This window comes from Daphnia carinata, chromosome 3, assembly GCF_022539665.2.
Source record: "Daphnia carinata strain CSIRO-1 chromosome 3, CSIRO_AGI_Dcar_HiC_V3, whole genome shotgun sequence".
Taxonomy (NCBI): domain Eukaryota; kingdom Metazoa; phylum Arthropoda; class Branchiopoda; order Diplostraca; family Daphniidae; genus Daphnia; species Daphnia carinata.
Genome location: NC_081333.1, coordinates 10,293,561 through 10,312,177, shown reverse-complemented (window position 1 = coordinate 10,312,177; position 18,617 = coordinate 10,293,561). Strand labels below are relative to the sequence as shown.

The following is an 18,617-nucleotide window of genomic DNA, read 5'->3' as shown; positions in this document are numbered from 1 at the left end:
GAGGCCAAACTAACGTCTCTACTATTTTGCTCGGCTATAGTTGTCAACGCCATGGCGCTGCAAAACAAGACAAATTCAAGAATTGTAGAGGAGAATGAAGAAATTGAAACAGTTTTAAAGACATTTGTTCTATGGTAAAACATGTACAAAGTTGGCCAAGATTTACACAATTCGGTAACTAATGATCTGAGCTACCAAACTGTGCACATTGCAATTGCATTATTTATTACTGAGTCAATGCAAGGCTTAAAATTCGAGAATATCCCAGCTGTTTTGATGACCATAGTATAGTGAGATGAACGAAAGAAAAATTTGAAGCATGGTTTTTCAATAGAAAAATTCCCGCTAGAGGGCCATTGGCAAACAATTTCTGTGATGAAAACCCAACCGAAATTTCAAGGAGCAATAATGGTAATTTGCCTTAACTTTGTTTATTTTTATATTCAATTGTTGGTTGCCAATGCCTATTTCTCTCTTCCTTCAGGGAAAAAAGCGAATAATTGTACATTTTTACAAAAACACTATGTAAATCTAATAACAATTTTTTTTTTCAGAATCTGATTTTCGTGGAAATTGATAAGTTTTTTTTCGATTGCCATACGTTGATTTATTGACCCGGACCTATACTCCCGTAAAACAAACGGCTTACCATAAACTTTGTCAATTTCAGGGTCCGTTGTTACTCATCAAAGACGGCGAAAACAGCAAATTGGCGTCTGCCTGATGTTGCAAACGAGTAGATGCGACGGCCGTATCATAATTGGGATAGCCGGTCTATCACTTTCTGTCCATAGAGTCATTCCCGTCTTCTCTCAATTCCTCCCATTTCCCTTTTCAAACCTACCTCTCGTACTCGTATATGGGGAGTGAGCAGGAAAGGGAGAAGACCGGTTGCTGCCACCAGTACTGATTCATTGCAACAGTGGCGACTGTCGTGCGAGGTAGCATATTACTCTATCTCTTCTAACCAAGTAGTGAACACTTGCTCTGCATACTTCGTGCACTCGTGTGTTTTCTTTCCCCCTTTTTTTTTTGGATTTGGTCCATACGGCGGAGGAAGTAGTGATACATAATCATCCTCCTTTCAATGCTGTCCATAGATTGAACGCCATTCTTTTGGGGCATCATTTGGCCGTTCAACGAGAGTGCAACGTGCGACAGTGCAAAACCATCATCAAGAATAAGTGCATCGAAAACCGTTCAGTGTTTTGGATAAAACTCTTCGTTTTTACGCAATGTTCTCCATTGATCCTTACGTCTTCAGCTGCGTTCTGCTTCTAGTACTGGGTAAGTATCACATTTGTATGATGTATTAATTTTCATTGTTCTAGTCCAAATGAGATGCTATTTGAAGTTGTCTTGGTTGAAGATTGCGTCACTTGAAGAAATCTGGTTTCTTTAAGGCCGTTCGAGAACTTTGTGATAGAGTTGGAATTGGCTTCCATTAATTCTCGCCGCTCGGCAACATTACATTATGTTATGGGCACGATACATCAGAGAGAGGCCAAGCATGGCGCCTTCAATTAAGAGGATTAGATTTATATAGAGAGAAACTAGGGAGAAGGGTCACCATTAGCGGCGTCGAACCGATCATTCTTATCTTGTTCTCTCTTTGTCTCACTTCTCGTCTGTTGAATACCACCACGACCAATTGACAGGTCTTGGTCACAAAGAGAGAGAATAATACTGAGTCAAAGAAATAAGCCCACAGAAGTGCATCGGCAGAAAGAAGGGCCCCTACTCATGAATCAAGGATGAGGCGCGTTTCCGCTCTTGAAACTAGCCCTTTACAGTGTATAGCACCATACGAAGGCTCTAGTATATTGTTCTTTTCTTTTTTTTCTTTCTTTTTTTTCTGTATTTTGTTTAACAGTTTCTAAATCTTTACGGTGTTCTCAGTTCCCGAAATGTATCATTATGTGGAAATTGTCAGGGAGTTAACCCCAAAACAATGTCAACTTTTAGCATTACGTAACCACACCAAAAACCTTATAATTCTGCAGCTTTTGAAATTATTGTCAGCAAGAAACCCGATATAAGTTTAAAATATTTCCCACGATACAAGAACAATGGCGAAAAGTTACATCTAAACAAGTGTGACGCTAGAAATCAGCAAGTTCAGTACGTGCATGAGTCACATACGTAATACGCTTACTGCGCCATTCGGCGATTACCATAGTCGAGATCTTCTGAATCTTCCTCGTTAAGTATTTACTAATCAAGCTATGGAGTGTATACCGCACACACATATTCTGATCCCAAAACTAAAGTGAACTATTGGTACATACTGTATAAAAAAAATGACAACGCCCATTCGGGGGAACTCGAATTGACACAGCTGTAAAAGCTGCTGCATGCCGTACTCACATGTTTGTGTTTGTTGCGGGCATTTGGGGAAATGCTGCCATGAAACGCAATTGTATCCACATGAATGATCGTCAAAGTTTTTCATTTTGCTTTTGTTGTTTGTAGAATGAAACATAATCAACCCTCTCTTGTATGTATACAACAGTTTTCAAGCACTAATATCTTTTTCGTTATTATTTACAGTAAATGCAGGGCCCATACTAGCATCAGAGAATGACGTCGACGACACCTACAGAAGGGTAGTTCTAGTCGGAACGAATTTGAAATTGCCTTGCAGTCCACCAGATGCCGAAGGTGATTTTCGATCTCTTCGTTACTTACAAATACTTTTGAATTGGTACGTTTTATTAAATCCCCCTTTCATTTACCAGATATATTAGAGTATTTCACTTGGAGTAAAAATGGCGTTCTGCTGCCCGACCGTTCTTCGACTGCCCTTCAATCTCGTTTTATTATTCAGAGTGACTTCTCTCTCCTGTGAGTAATTTTGCATACCTTTTTATACCTAAGCAAATATCATTCGACCGTATTGCACGAGTAACATATTTACGTTTAATAACCTGTGTACACACTGTCATGCTCGTGTAACGTTCTTTCTCTTCTTAGCATTGAACGTGTTGCCGAGGATGACGAGGGAAACTACTCGTGCAGCGTCCAGTCTCACCCTCCACGGACAACTAGCTACTCCGTCCAAGTTGAAGGTCCGTATAATGTAACTACATAATTATATTACAATTATTTCACACTGGTGTGGCAACATAACTAGCAAACATAGCCGGATCCCTTTGCGAAGGTGGTACCGCATTTGGCAAATATGTGACATATTCTACTGGACCAAAAAAAAAACATGTGCCTAATAGGTAGCTAACAAAAGAACATTGCTGACTAGAATGATTGAAATCGCAGCGAGCAGGATGGGCCTTGAGATTTTTATTTTCATTCCAATTTGGTGATTTCCACCGACCCTGAGCGCTTCGGCATCAGCAGAAAAAGAAAAGAGGAAGGGTGGGGTCGTGCGTCCGTGAGCTTGTGTCGCCTGTCTGGCTAATGCCAACGGATATGACGCTCAGTGGCATCATGTCTACCATTTTTTTAAAAGCTGAATGACCTCTTTTTCTGTTTACTATAGGCCACATATTTTTCTTTCTCAAATTCCCATCAATTGTACCGCAGAAGGCTATTCCTGAATGTACGGTAGACTACCCCGGCATGCGACGGCATCTGTTATCTGATTATCTTTAATCCTGCCACGCTATAGTGGCATTGTTTGAACTTTTTCACGCGAATCCATGAAAAGCACGATTACATCATTGATGGCTCGTTTTTTTTATTGTGCTATTTATTGTAAAGGACCGTGAAATTTTGCGGTAGATCAAGAAACGTACTTCATTCCGTTTTACAACTGCACAGCAATTACATTCACGAGCAACGTAATGACATCAGTTAAGGGAACCGAGAGGAATAATGGCATAGGTTCAATTCTATAAAGGATCAGATTGGCATTTTATTTCAACGTCTTATCGTGCTGCTTTATATCACTTTAAATTTGTGCTCATCTATATAGGATTATAATTATAGATCTAATGATTGTACACTTGTTTCTCTCTTGTTATCGGGTGGTTGTGGTTCAATGATTGGGTGCTCGGCGGACCGCAGTTCCTGCTGCCATCGAGGAACTACTCCATCACGGTGGCAACTCACCCCACTACCAACTACAAGAAGGTAGCGATTTAGACCTTACCTGCATGGCCAGCGGACGGCCTCTGCCTACAGTCACATGGAAATATCAAGTAACATTTCTTCTTCATTTCATCAGCATTTAGTATCGTAATAACCATAACCAAATGATTTAAATCGATGCCATTCTACTTGAAAGGGAAAAGTGCTTAGCGCCGAAGAGTCAATCGTTGATGTTTACCAGAAGGTATCCAGCGTTCATCGGATCGTTGGTGCCCGCAGACTGGATGCCGGCTCTTACATTTGCGAGGTAATTGTTATTGTTCATGCTGGTAAAGATAAAGGGCCTCATTTACTTGTCTTTCTTTTTTATTTATTTGTGTCAGGCGGATAACGGCGTTGATCTCCCAGCAACTGCTACATTCAATGTCGAGATTGCTCGTAGGGATCATTTGAATTAAAATTTTTGGATCTATTTAGTAATTAATCGAAGAATATTTATTATTGTTAATAAGATGCTCCGGAGATTGCGGTAGAACACACTTGGGTTCATACAGGATTGGGAGCGCTGACTGAGCTTGCGTGCACGGTGTACGCTCAACCAGCGGCTCAGGTAACAATTTAAAGCATGCTCATCCAATTATAGTCGATTTAATTTACCCCCCCATTCTCAACCAAAATGATACATGAAGGAACACCTTTTCCAAGTAGCTCGCTATTTGTATCACTTTTATAATATTTTTTCTGTTTGATTCATGTGCAGTGGGATAGAAGGGCGTAAGGTGGGTACAACAAAATCCAGGACAAAATATTCCAATGACCGTATAGGCTAATAGACAATGCCATTTAGAATCCGTAGTTGTGCATATCCTTTTCATTAGATTCAGCAGCCTACGGTTTCGGGCTGTATTTTTTACGTAAAAGTTCACACCGTCAATACTAGTTTTCCTACCTTGCAGTTTGCAGGGTTCCTGGTGGTCTGCCCCTATAAACCAAAGCCCTTTCTTAACTTTTCATAGAGCCTAACAATCATAGGGGGGGGGATAAAGTCAATGTACCCAAAAGTTTACCTATATTATGACGCGTGGGTGCCCAATACTTTTACAAGAACAAGATATTAGATATTTTCGTAGTAAATCCGTATATACCACAAACAAGTCAACAACTATTGGTTTCCTAGACGTTCTTTTTTATGGCGATGGGGTTTCACTTGGCAGCTACCGGAAATCATATATCTTTAGTCTCAGAATAGCAATTTAGCACAGTCAGTTTTCTTTTGTGTGTTTACCTTTTTATATTGTTTTTTCTTTTTTTTGCACGAAATGTAAAGGTGACGTGGTTCCGGTCAGTTGAAGGTGTCGGAAACGGTGAAGGTGAAAGAAAGCATCTAGAAGTCCTTCCTTCGAATCGAATTGGAACACTGGTTATGTCTAACGGGCTGAAGCACGTGCTCCGCTTCAAGAGCGTCCGTGACGCAGATTTGGGGATCTACACCTGCCGGGCCGAAAATCCCCATGGACAGGCGGAAGCCGCTATTGAAATGTCCGGTAATAAAAATCTTTCCCTTTCGTTCATTACATCTAAGCTAGTTATACTAGAGTTAGATTTATTATACGTTAAGCAATTTTAGAAAATCTATGCTTCCTTCCCGTCTTCTATAATTTTCAATAACGAGATGGTCGTTCGTCGAAAGTAAACATGCTAAAGGCATGTACATGTATAAATAGCTTACGTCAGTCGCTTCTTTTATAGTTATTACGACGTGATTTTTCACAACCCCCCGTTGCGTAGCAATATAAAACAACCACCGGTTGACGACCAAACGAGTTTCGAGAAGATATCGTCAATTTTCCCCTATGATAGCTTTAAGTTTTTATTCTTTTTTTATAGTTCATAATATGCGGATCATTGTATTCAGTGAATGAAGGGCGTAGAAAGACCTTGTGCTTCGTTTCTTCCGCCAGAAGACATTGTTACGCCTCGTTGTAATGTCAGCCAGTTTCTGGTTGAGGAACGATTATTGGGCCATTTTTTATACGTTAAAATGACATAGTTTTTTTTCACGAAGTATGAAGCCAGACTGGATCTTTTAAAGAAACCTTTTATTTTCGATATTGCTTGGCCCATAGCGCATCATTTCGGAATCAGTCAGTAGCAATAATCAGTTGAGTTGCGCTTGAATAAGTAAATAGGATTACAGAAAGGGTTGACGCTTGGTTGCCAAGACAATGTTTATGTCATTTTGGGTTATTTCTGCCGTTTTCCACAGGAAACGCCCCATCCGTTCTGAAGGAATGGTCAGTTAACTAATCTTGACGGTTCTGCTGCTTACGAAGGCGAAACTCGTTGTTTGAAGTAGTTTGTATTGAGGAATTTTGCTTCAAATAGTCCAGTGTTACAAGCATTTCGTGGGACACAATGATCTCCATAGTACTACTTTTGAATAGTGCAAGGATAAAACTTTGCCGTTTTGAGCAGCAGTCACGGTGGCTGAGGTTCTTTTAAGATTTCCATGGACTTGGAACGACATTGTCGGTCAATGTCAACAACCTGACAATGTGTTTCATACAGGGCGAGAAAATGTCATAGAGCTACCCGTCTTGTTCCTTAAATTGAGGGATTTGATATAGAAACGATCCTGGGCGTCCATCAGTTTACATTCCAGTGCGTGCCTTTCGTCAGGGAGGGTCTACTGATATAACCATTTTTTTTTCGAACCTGACATGCCGAATAGAACTGTAGACGAAGTATCCGGCCTGCCACGTTTGAGTAAGCGGATTTAATTCTGAATCTCTTATGGAACTCTCGTAGATCTTGTCAGTGTTCTTTGAAACGAAAGCCTGGCGATGACAGTTAAAGATGAAGCGAACTGGTCTGAGACTTGCTGTGACACAGGACACCCGCGGCTGAAGTACATATACGTATATTCTCCTATAAAAGGGAAGAATAATAAATCTCTATGAAGTGCTAGAAAAGATAACCCATGCCTAACTATGGCTCATCATTTTGAATTTCCTTTGAATTTCGAATATGGTTCAAATGACACCAAAGCCGGATGAACTTGATATTCCGAAAGAACCTGAATTTTTTCACGGTACGAGATGTAGCTTTTGAATGTTTAACAATAAAATCTATTCAAGGTAACAAGATAGTCGTCATATGCGATAATAAAACGTGAGAGGTGATGAATTTGGGAGAAATGGGAGATCGGGGTTATTCCGAATGACTTCGTATAATCCATTGCTCGGTTATGGGTAGCAAAGGTTCTAAAACTTCGTTCATATTCTTTAAAAAAATAGAAAAACAGAACAACGATGGAAAACTAAAAGTCTTATATTCCCTCTACGATCAGGGCATAGTTTCGATTCCGGATATTGTTACATTTTCATTTACACTATGATCGTTTGCCTGTATGGAGGATTTTATTGACGAATTGTTTCTTTCAAGTTCTTGCCATCACAGAAGAATACTCTTGAAATGACAATCAATTGAATAACACACGTACTTTGAAATTGATTGCGTATAGAGGGTAAGAGTTTGACTGTGGGAACTATTCTGGCTTGCTCTTGAACTGTCTTCGGCCCCATTTCTTTTGTGGAAGCCTCTCAGCAATTGATTTATCTTACACTTCGTACTTGTAATCTTATAGCTTCAAGACCGTCTTCACTGTACAGTTATCGTACTTGAAGTTATCGAAAAAAAAAATTTGAGTTAGCTGTTCAAGTGGCTGCTTTTTTTTAAGTGGTGCACAAAATGTGCAGCAGTTTTAAGTAACCGTTGTTGCTTTCTATCAAGTGGTAGCTACAAGCGTTGGTGTCGACGGGGAATTGTTTTACGTTAACCAGTCAGACGTGTGAGGTTTATTAATACGCCACACAACCTTCGCAGGGAATTTTTTTGTAAAAGTGTTCATGACTCAACGTTGACCAATGCACAGCAAATTACCAAAACAATGGCTGCGCACGCAGTTGAAGCTAAAACCTCTTAAGAAATCAATTGAATGAACTGCTTTTTTCGCAAACCTTACGGGTTCACATGACGCATGCTGTAATTTTAGCTGTAGTTTGGTAAACTGGTGGTTTTTGGGATTATTCGAGCTAACGTAGCGAAAATCAAGGTTTATAGAACTTGTACAATTATCTTCATCTCTTCCTTCGTGTATTTATTCAGGGTAGCAAGTAACTGTCTAAATAGCTAAATGTACAGTTCAAATTTTACTTGCACAATAACAGTCGTTATAGGTACGTTCAAACGCACGAAAGGAAGCCAAAGGCAAGCTACCACGTTCGTGTAAAACAATGTTTTCCTGAATGACATGTGAAACCTTTTTTCTTTTAAATTTAGAAGAAGCTTTAAATTTGTTTTAGAATGTGCATGCAATAATTTACACGCACTGAAAAATGTGATGAAATAAGTTCAGTCAGTCGTTGTTTAATAATCATCTTTTTAATTTTTTTTTCCAAAGGTTCTAAATCGTAAGAGTAACAGATGTTAGAAAAGATTTCTGCGGAAATTTAGGCAATGTTCAGCGGTGAATGATTGTTGACTTTAAACTTTTGCGTGCTTCATTCCAGAAATTTGCGAGTCTCAAGAGAAAATGACTAACGTGCTATTTAGGTTCATACGAATACAACTCCATTCTTCGCCGCGACGATTGACGATTAATAATAGATACCCGCGAAAAACACGCGACAAAACTGTTTATTTGCTCGCATGACGTGAAGAATTTGTTTACTTTAATAGCAAAGGAAAGTCTGAAAATAGCCTAGCTGTAACTAATAGCGAAAAATGCGGACGGAATTTGACTTTCCGTTCGTCGTTGTGTTACCGCTCAAAAGATGGCGTTTAGTTACAAAATAATCATGAAATAACAAAAACGACGTCGCTTTGATTCAGAAAACACTTGCTATTGTGTCATGATAAAATACGCTATGCAGTTCGCTAATGACTTCAAAGTTTTAATCGATCCATAACGTCTTTTTAATTGGTATTCCAACAGGCAAAGCGATGGCAGCTGTCCTGTGGGTGTCACCTCCAATTCAATCAAATAAGGTGCTCGATTCTGAACAGCAGGATGACGATGAGACGAAAAAAAAGCACGTTGGCTACCGACTAATATGGGACGCTATTAGCCAAAGCCCAATCTACGAATACCGATTGTGGCTCAGACCTCGTGGCCAACCCGAGATTAGCTGGGTTAATTTGATCATTCCATCCAACTCCTCGGCCGTCTCTTCATCTCCCTCACTACACAGTCATGGATACGACCTGTCCGACCTAGCCACTGGTATTGTTTACCAGGTAAGTGTCCAGTCTCGCAACCGTTTTGGTTGGAGCGCCGAATCGAACACGGTCTACCTCTCTGGCGGAGAAGACCCCGAACTGACCGATTACGACAATGATGAAAAAACATCCAGCAGCAGCACCAGTACTAGCACCAGCAGTAGTGCCAGTACTACATCCGTCGAACAATCCAGCAGTACTATGCCAGATAGCACGACTACGATTATCACTTCGACAGCTAGCCCTTTGACAGCTAGCCCTTTGACAGCGAGCCCTTCGACAGCTAGCTCTTCGGCTAACCCTACGTCCAGTCCTTACTTTATCTCCAGTCCTTATCCTTCATCCAGTCCTTACCCAAGTCCTACCAGCACACCTACGATTATCACCAGTTCTAGCAGTTCAACTTTCGATGAAACTGAATCCACGGTAGAGTCGACAATTGAAGTGACTGAAACAGAAGAGACGACGGAAGATAATCAATCAACCTTACCGGTGTTAATCATCGACCCAGTGTCGGTCGATCATCATGGAACTCACGAAGAAATAGAGACGAGTACAATGGAAACGTCCACAGAACAATCAACTCCGCAATCAACCACAGAGTATGAATCATGCTTACCAGGTGAATAGAGTCGAGTGCGAAAAAACATGTCAAGGGGAAACAGTCCGTTTTGTTTGCACAGGGAAGAACTAATCAATTTGTCGGGCTATAAAAACCAGCAATAGAGATACGCCGTGTAAAACCAGATAATGAAATTGAAACAATGCGGCAAGTCGTGAACTCTCTAAACTGTGCGAACGAAAGGGGCTTCTCTCGACATGTTTTTTTTTTTTAAAGTTACAGATTATTAAATACCTCACGTTTCCTAATAATCGTCTTGTAATTGAGAAGGTGATCAAGATTGTAATGAACATCTGCCGAGCTCCAATAGTCCGGAAAACCTGCCGTCGTCAATCGTGATCGCAGGAAACAGTGCGACAGATCGCTCACGATCGCGGTTAACAAACCTGCTTGTCGTTTCGTATTCATTGGCAGTCTTCTGTTCAACACTCGTCGTGTTTTGAAGACCCTAAAAACAAAATGAACAAACGCCCCGACAGGTGGCCTTCTCCATTGTCTTTCCCTCTTCTCTACAAACTCTGAAATACTGGCATATTTTTTCATACGACCACTCGTAGACATATACTGCAAACTACTCTGGCGAACAACATAGTTAAGGAAACAATAACCGTCAAGCAGATGCTGTCGCGAACGATAGAAAAAGGGACAAAAAGGAAAAGACAGGAAAAAGCCCGCACGTGCCCTTCTCGCCTACACTGCCTTCAGCTGCGTTCTCCAAAATACAGTACACATCGGTACATAACAAAATCAACTATTTTTAGATTTCCGACTTTTTTTTTCTCTTTTACAAAACAAAAACAGCGCTCGCCCCATATCTTTGTGTCGTTCTTTCTCCCCCTACCGGTTCGTCTAACAGTCCGCGACGTGTACACACACGCTACCCAGTAAACAACACCGAATGGACTTCTTTTCACTTCTCGTAATGTTAGCAAGCGTGCGACCGGATTGATCGATATTCCCTTAGTCTTCCCTGGAAAAAATGAAAATGAATGATTTCAATGATTTTCGTTTTGTTTTGAAAATACGGTGAAAAAAGAAAAAAAAAATTGATTAGCGTAGATTTACGATGCGTCACCGTGATTTGAACAAACAGGAGCCGTCGCTTACTGTATAATGTGGTTTTTTTTTTCTCAGAAATGCATTTGACAAATAAAGAGACCGTAATGCGTTGAAGTGTCGGCTCACGTGTTAGATTCACTCAACGCACTCCATTCGATGCTAGTGAGTCGTAAGAATTGACGGCATCGACTACGTCCCCCAACTGAAAAAACCAAACAAAAATCAAATTACAAATTAACTTTCTTCTCATTTTCGATGCAGGCAATTTTTTTCCTGGTATTTTTCCCTAATAAAATTATCTGTCACAAGATTTATGGTTCTTTGAAATACAATGGTTCTATATACGTAAGAAATAAGGAAGATCAGTAATTGTTTTTATTGATATTTTCTAGGTACCATTAGTTTGAAAAAAAAAATGCTAATTCTTAATATAGGGGACAAAACTGGAAACCACGACCGGAAGTTCGCCTATGTTGGAGGGGAATATCTTGTTCTTTCCTTCTTCTTCTACTGCTTCAAGTTTCCGGAGACGACTAAAAATAAACCAAATAACCGACCGGAAGCTTTGTCTATTGGCCTACACATACAAAACATGTATTTCTACGGGAAGAGCTGAAAGAGTATTTGTAAGAGCCACATCGAAAAGAAAAAAAAACCTATCGGATACTGCTTGGACGTTGCCGGTAATGGCCAGGAAGAAAACTAGAGAAAAAAAAATTATAGTTAGATGAGGAAACCATATTATTGAGGCCTGTGGAAAGTGTAACGAGCGTGCGCTGTAGCTCGGCGGTGGATCAAGGGTTGTCATAGCAACTAGTCAACCGATTTCTGAAAAGGGAGCATCCAGGCTTGAATAATAGCCAGGCCATCTGCGTTGCATTTATCCGGCCGTATGCTCTGCGTCCACACAACAAGCTTTAGTCGTACAGATATACTACACACACATCCGTTCTTTATTTTTTTCATTTTTTCCTCTTTTTTCCCCTAGACGTGTTGAAGTTTCCTCTCTACAAACGCCTGTTTATCTGTTTTACAGACATGGACCATACACGGAATGTAAGCCTGTAAATAAAATCTAGTCTCTTCAACAAAAAAACGGGTACGTTTTTGATCGTGATTCTTTTTACCCGCTCAACGAGCCGCTTGATTGAAACGTGATCCAATGAAATTTTGGCAGGATGTCCGTACTCGACAAAATTCGACGTTTCTATATTGGAAAAAGAACATGTCACGTTGTTCCTGAAATGGACTGACGGTCGACTCTATTGCGAGTTTCGTATTACCAATGAAAAACGGTTTTGGTCGAACGCCAAGCCTATAGTTATTTTTCCTTTTTTTCTTTTCTCTTTTTCTTTCTCTCCCTTGCTGTGTATGTAGAGTGGGGTACGTAGAAAGCCCTCCCATTCGCCGGAGCTGCGCGTACAGCGGAGCCTCCCTTTTAAGTTTCTCTCCCTGTGTGCTTTTCCCGGCCGCGACAGCGCCATGCAAACCGAGAGTTCCAGACACATCAGTCGATCAGTTTCTCCCACACGGTGTAGTCGAAATAAGTGAACTTGATAAGGCTTTCTCGGCGACTATCTCTATTTTCGTTTGTCTCCGTGATGCCTTTATGCAAACCGGTGCTGTGTTAGTGTGCGCGCGTGTTTGCCGCGGGGGCCATTGCACTACCTTCGTTCGGGATTGTGGTGCAACTCGCAGCTGATTCTCCGACTTTGCGATTCTCTTCGACACGCACCAAGGAACAAATAAGGTACATAACAAGGATTCTACGTGTTAGAAAAGAGAAAATGTAAGGCCTCTCCATTATTGGGCGTTCAGTTCTTTTTTTGGAAGAGAACGAGTTTGACAGTTTGGCTTAACGAGGTCCAAATGAATAACGAAGGTCAACTGTTGAATAACGTGCTCGTTATTAAACTACTGAAGGTCGTAATATTTTCCCCTATCAGTACTGTCCATTATTGACACCATTTTCTTTTTGTGAAAGATAAAGAGATGACAAGCATAAAACAAAAACTGTATTGGTAATAGGCGTTTTCATATAAAGCACCAAGATATTGCTCATAAGAAGCTGCTGAGTGATTTTGGAAGTTTGCCACACATGTCCCAATTTTTTGGCTGCACCGGAACAAAAAGCGGATAATAATATCAATCGTTCTGCACATACACGGGGATCAGTGACGCATCGCATTGAAATGATCTGATAGCTCAGCGACTCGTCATCTTTCTATCGTTGATAATAAACGAACTACAGACTTCAAATCAGCGCTTCTCTGCATGACACGTAAACGTATACGGACACGTACTAGTACGTGGCGAACAGACGATTCCTTTTTTTTCCCCATCCATCAGACATGTAATCGCCGTTTCGTCTTGAATACATCATCGTAAATCAAGGAAGAAGAAAAGATTTCTGGCCGTACGCGAGCGGTCACAATCTTTCACATAAATAACACGCATCTACACGCTCAGTATGGAACAACGTGTATTGTATATATGTACCTTATGTCAAAGCGAATGCCGGTGCTTTTCAAAGAACAAGTGCCACGAGTGGGCCAAGGATGTTCCCGAGAGTCAAGGCGCGGGAAATCTGGAAGATTTTGAAAACCACCAAAAGATAACCAACCAAAAAAAAAAAACGAATTGACAATGGGGTTGTAAAAAAACCCGACAGAAAATTAAGATAAATCACGTAATGGCATAGACAATTTGTCGATACGTTCATATGGAAATCTGATGACGATCGTCTCCTATGCACCGTATTTCTATAAAAGGACAGAGTAATGGGTCTGTTCTTCCTGAAAAGGTCTTGCTTTTGACGAACCCCAAGCAGAGGCCTCTGTTAGCTATGTGTGCTCTCTTTCTTTTTTGTTCATTTCGTTTTGTTGTTATTCGCTATGGTTACCGCCCTTCATCCTAATAAAAAAAAAAGAAAAAGAAACGAAAAAAAAAAAAGGGGACTGCATATCATTTGAAACGCGTGAGAAGACGAATGGAAACTTGGCTGCTCGAGTATCAGACCTGCATGATGCCCTTGTGTTTCTTTTAATATATTATTCGGGTTCGTGCTGCTGCAAAAATCTCGTTCGAGACGAGTCCAAGGCGGAGGCGCAAACATTTCCCTTTTGGTGTGTGCTGCTGCTGTTGTTTGTGATTCAATGGCTCGTCACGCCCTACTTCTTCCCCCACTCTTTCATCACCGTCTTTTTTTTTACGCCTTTTTCTTTACAACCATAACCCCCCACCTTGTTTGAAAAGCTTGTTGCTCTTCAGCGATATTTCCTATTATGTAGTTATGCCGTGGCTTTTGCTATAAAATTCCTACCCTTGCAGAGGTGGATGTGAACGAAGAGTTTTCGTCGCTAGGATTCTGGAAATTCAATCCGACCGTTCCGATTTCAGTTCCCTGTCTACGGTATATTTATTTATATCAATACGTACTGCATGTACATATGCTATAGTAAGAATTGGCTAAAACCCTGTGCCAAAGGTAGTGGGTTGTTCTTTTGTTGTTGCATGTTTACCGCAGCCATACACGGAACTGCTGGTGAATCATCATGCTAAAAAGTCTACAGGAGGAATCGCATGCAAACAGGAGTGGTCCACTATAGTCACACACTAAGGCTAATATTCTCGTGAATATTCTATTCTCATGTTCACGAAAAGGCGTTTCGTTAGAAACGACCCGTCAACCAATCAATTGCTGAATAAGAACCAAAAAGACTGTGGTAGAATGGCCGAATATTTTCAATCGTATATGTCACGATACGATGATAAGATGGCTGGCGTTTGAATATCTGAAAACGACATTCCCTCACGATGAGTAGGCTAGAGGTGTGTTATCTGAGTTTGGCCCGCGGCCCCAATCGTCTGTATAGCTATGTGTTTTATTATTGCAGCAGTGTACAAGTCAATCAGACAGTAGGACCTGTAAGCCTTTTATATAACCCTTTTTTCTGGCTAAGAAAATGGATCCCAAATTCTTATACTGTTGATTATGTATAAGATTACTATGGCCTTTTAATTTCTCTTTTATTTTATTTTTTGTTTTTAGCCCACGCATTTTCAATGGGCTTCCTAATTCTTCACGGTCTTCCGAGTTCCGACTGTTGACCTTAATCGATTGTTGTTGTTTGGGTTTTTTTTTTTGTTTACCCGTTCTCATAATAAACACAAGCTGTTAAAAAGAAGAAAAAAAGGGGAAGAATAAAAATGACGAGGACTCCAGCTAAGATCCGTCATCACGTCAATACGAGACAGTGTGGCTTGAAGCCTATCAATTCCCTTCATTTTCCCAACTGTTACCACTGACAATCATAAGTCCAGGCGACCTCGTCTCTGGTAAGAAGGTGACGTCATCGCGTCGAATTCTTCAGCACGAAACAGGGGAACCTACAAGCTTTTTCAGGGCGTCCTCCAAATGCTGGGGAACGACGTAACCGTATAGTCAGAGCGAGAAACACGATACCCGCCCACCCAGCGCACATCGGATTCCTTCTTCAACCTGGGTACTAACAAAGTGAGAGTGCGGGAAGAGAGGCCGTCAAGAGGGGAACGCAGAGACGAAACAGACGAGATAGCCGAAGAGAGAAACACGTCAGCAGCCTTATCAGTCACGGTGTAGGCTCTCTCCCTCTTTTGCTGGTGAATGAGAACGTCGACGTAGTTACATTCAACCTCACGTGCACATTACCCATCTCGCCATCAACATTTTCGTTTCATGGTGAAAAAAGATAAGACGAAATAGAAACAACAATTTTCATTTGTTTTACTGTGTGGGAAATGAGCGTTGCAAAGCTCCGTATCTTTAGTCGTCACGATATTAAAAATGGAGTCGGGAAAGTTTTTTTTAAAGAATAAGTGGAGCTGTAGATAAAGTACAAGTGAGTCTTATATTCCGTGTACGACTTAAGTGTTAGCGGGAATTTCTGGTCGACTTTTCTTTTTCCTATGCTTCGTCGAACGAGCGTGGGATTGAAGATCAGCGCAAAAAACTTTTTCTCCGGCTTTTTTATTTGCTGTAGAACAATCGAAAAATTCTGCGTGTTTACACTCCGCACTCTCTCTCTCTCTCTCTCTTTCTTCCTGGGAGCATTCTGTTGCGCTAGTTATAATTATACATCGCTAGCAGCGACAGTACGCTACCAGATGCGGTAGGAATACGTTTCTTTTTCTTTCTTGCCGTAGGACCCTTGGTTTGGGTTTTAAGCGTTGCTGCTCATCAATTAAACGTAATATGCGTATAGCACATGCGTTCAAAATAGCAAATGGAATTTAAAAGAAAGTCCTCGTTTCAGCAGCAACGAAAAAGAAAAATCAAGTGGCAGTCAAACAAGAAGATGGAAAAGCCAGTCCATCAAAACAAAACAAGTGTGAGTGGAACCAGGACTTGTATGGTATTCCCATCATTCTTCACAAATTCATCATTGATCAAACCGTCCACTGCAGCAGCTCTATGTGCGCACTAAAACATAACGTGGACTAACTAAGACTATAAATAAAGACTCTTGTGTATATAACGGTACCTATGTGCTGTATAAGGTTACATTTTTATTGTATTCCTTTTTTTTCTGGAGGGGGGAGGCTGTTGATAAAGATTATTGCTGCCACGATAGGCGTCCGCCCGACAACGTACGCCAGCGCGCGTTGAGTGGTTTCTGATGTTAGCTCTCCATCTGTTTTTCTGTCTTCGTCTCTTTTACTTTTCCATCGTTTTCCTCTAGTTCATCTCTTTCTGTTTAGACCATTTGATCGTGACAAATGCTAAACAAAAAGTTATAAATATGGCTGAATGTTTTTGAATAAGGAACAAAACGTAAACCCAAAAGAAAAAAAAACTAAAACTAAATGTGCGTTGTGTAAATAACAGGAGGTGCTAGAGACGAGATGATGGCTACAGCGGCTGTCAAGCGAGCTTGGCTCAACGCAAATCACCCCCATCATCAGCAATTGGCCAATGCCAGCAATTCGGATGCAGACTTGAGACCATACTGGCTGCAAACGCAGCAGTGGACACCAGCAGAGCTTCATTATCGGCCCGTTACTGCGACGTCTCGACACCATTCTCCATCGCCCGGCGTAGAGGTCTGCGAGCAAGGCCACAATTCCCTCAAAGTCCGCACGGCTGATTGCGGTCCACATCTCGTCACTTTAGGCAGTGGTCGACTCAGTACAAATATCACACTCATTCAATTGCCTGAAGGTAATTATCAGCAACTAATCCTTAAACTTCACTTGCATTAGCTCAATAATCCAAGGATACAAAGCGTCGATTGAATGGGATTTCATGCACTTACAGAGAAAGGCGAAAAACCGAGGAAAAGTTGTTGCTTAATTGAATTTCGTGACTAAGGTTTTGCCGTCAGGCTGATTGTGAGGACACTTTCTTCTCGCTCACGTTCGATAATTCAATCGCTGTATCTATCGCCGAGGTTTTCGAATCCTGATTGTCACCATCGACCGACTTTTCAGTGGTGATATGCTGAGGCTTTTACGCTTATACTCAACGGCATAACAGCACAAGTCAATTATTTTTCTTTGATGGAATCACATTCGGCGTATGTGTTCACGAATTGGAAGCCATCTGACATTCTAACTTTGGGCAGTGTCGAGACAACAAAACTTTTATTTTGGTGTTCCAACCTCTGTGCCAGGTCTCTCTTTCTACGGTGGCCCTGTTAGTTTGTCCGCTTTGCCTTCCATTGGAGAAAAATGTCTAATTTTGGTAATCTCGAAGTAGAATATTGGATTTCCGATCACCTAACTAGGCAATGATCGATAAGTTCCCAATCCAAATACTTTGATTTGCTAAATCTACACCATCACGTGGGCCATACCAAATTAGGTTATCCAGCAGCCGATAAAGGACAAATGTGAATTGATAAGAATTTCCTTTCCACATTGCCGCCATCATATAAAAGTAAATTCCTATTCCATTCCTTTGCTTATAGCATTCTATCAGTTCGGAAGGTGGCAATAAAAGTAAATGTCCGTTTCTTTTTCTATAACGTCAAAGGCCTCCGCTTTTTTTTTTTACCAGTGGGGAAGGCTAATCGATCGCTCAACCCTTAAGATATACGTTTCTATTCTCCACCCATCTGATGGCAGTCTTTTTTGCTGGTCCGTGGCTTAGACGGTATTCTTTGAGACTGCCGTTCATGGAAGTCACGATGAAACGCAGTGAGAAGCGGAAAAGAATTGGGAAAACTTGAAAAGACTTGAATAATAGATGGAAAATACCAAAGGAAGAAATCGCATATAGGCCTAGTCATTCTGTTTTCATTTAAAGGGGTTAGATATCATATTTTTTTCTGTGGGATATAATGCCGTGAATTGAAGGTATTGAGTAGGGGCTTCCACTTTATTCGTTCACTTCTAGGTAAGCGTGCGCACCTAAGTTTCCCCTATCGGAATTCTTGAGAGATCCATCACCTGACTCATCTTTTCATTCTTTTTTTTTGTCGATGCTTTTGAATGATGGAGAAGAAAGAAACAAAAAAGGAAAAGGCAAAATCATCGTAAGAGATATAGGATGCGCCCCACCCTGGATTCATTAGCAAACGCATTTATGCAACGCCCAGATGACTCCTCAGAATACTTTCTGTACTTACTT

The 18,617-nt window shown here is 40.9% G+C and overlaps 2 protein-coding genes across 3 annotated transcripts in view; both read left to right on the top strand.

Annotated features, from left to right (window-relative positions):
• Nucleotides 1-731: 731 nt before the first annotated feature.
• Nucleotides 732-11,350, top strand: LOC130697428 (brother of CDO-like). Of its 2 annotated transcripts, none has more exons than XM_057520327.2 (11): nucleotides 732-1,287; nucleotides 2,551-2,661; nucleotides 2,739-2,844; nucleotides 2,974-3,068; nucleotides 4,024-4,157; nucleotides 4,244-4,354; nucleotides 4,431-4,485; nucleotides 4,560-4,657; nucleotides 5,375-5,591; nucleotides 9,044-9,949; nucleotides 10,217-11,350. In XM_057520327.2, the coding sequence occupies exons 1-11, from the start codon at nucleotides 1,236-1,238 to the stop codon at nucleotides 10,390-10,392; spliced, it is 2,061 nt and encodes a 686-aa protein (XP_057376310.1). In that variant the 5' UTR covers nucleotides 732-1,235; the 3' UTR covers nucleotides 10,393-11,350. The 2 variants fall into 2 exon arrangements, with proteins under 2 accessions (XP_057376310.1, XP_057376311.1); XM_057520328.2 differs by having other exon boundaries at nucleotides 744-1,287; nucleotides 10,220-11,350.
• Nucleotides 11,351-15,554: 4,204 nt separating this feature from the next.
• LOC130697470 (pleckstrin homology-like domain family B member 1) overlaps nucleotides 15,555-18,617 on the top strand; it is an 84,883-nt gene continuing 81,820 nt past the window's right edge. Inside the window, exons 1-2 of the mRNA XM_057520373.1 lie at nucleotides 15,555-15,623; nucleotides 16,875-17,207. Coding sequence (XP_057376356.1) covers nucleotides 16,892-17,207 — 316 coding nt within the window. The 5' untranslated portion in view covers nucleotides 15,555-15,623; nucleotides 16,875-16,891. The remainder of the gene's footprint in view (nucleotides 15,624-16,874; nucleotides 17,208-18,617) is intronic.

Coding starts and splice junctions, on each gene's coding strand:
- LOC130697428 (XM_057520327.2), top strand. CDS start 1,236: ATGTTCTCCATTGATCCTTACGTCTTCAGCTGCGTTCTGCTTCTAGTA. Junction 2,845..2,973: donor CAGAGTGACTTCTCTCTCCT/GTGAGTAATTTT, acceptor TTCTCTTCTTAG/CATTGAACGTGTTGCCGAGG. Junction 4,486..4,559: donor ATTCAATGTCGAGATTGCTC/GTAGGGATCATT, acceptor ATTGTTAATAAG/ATGCTCCGGAGATTGCGGTA.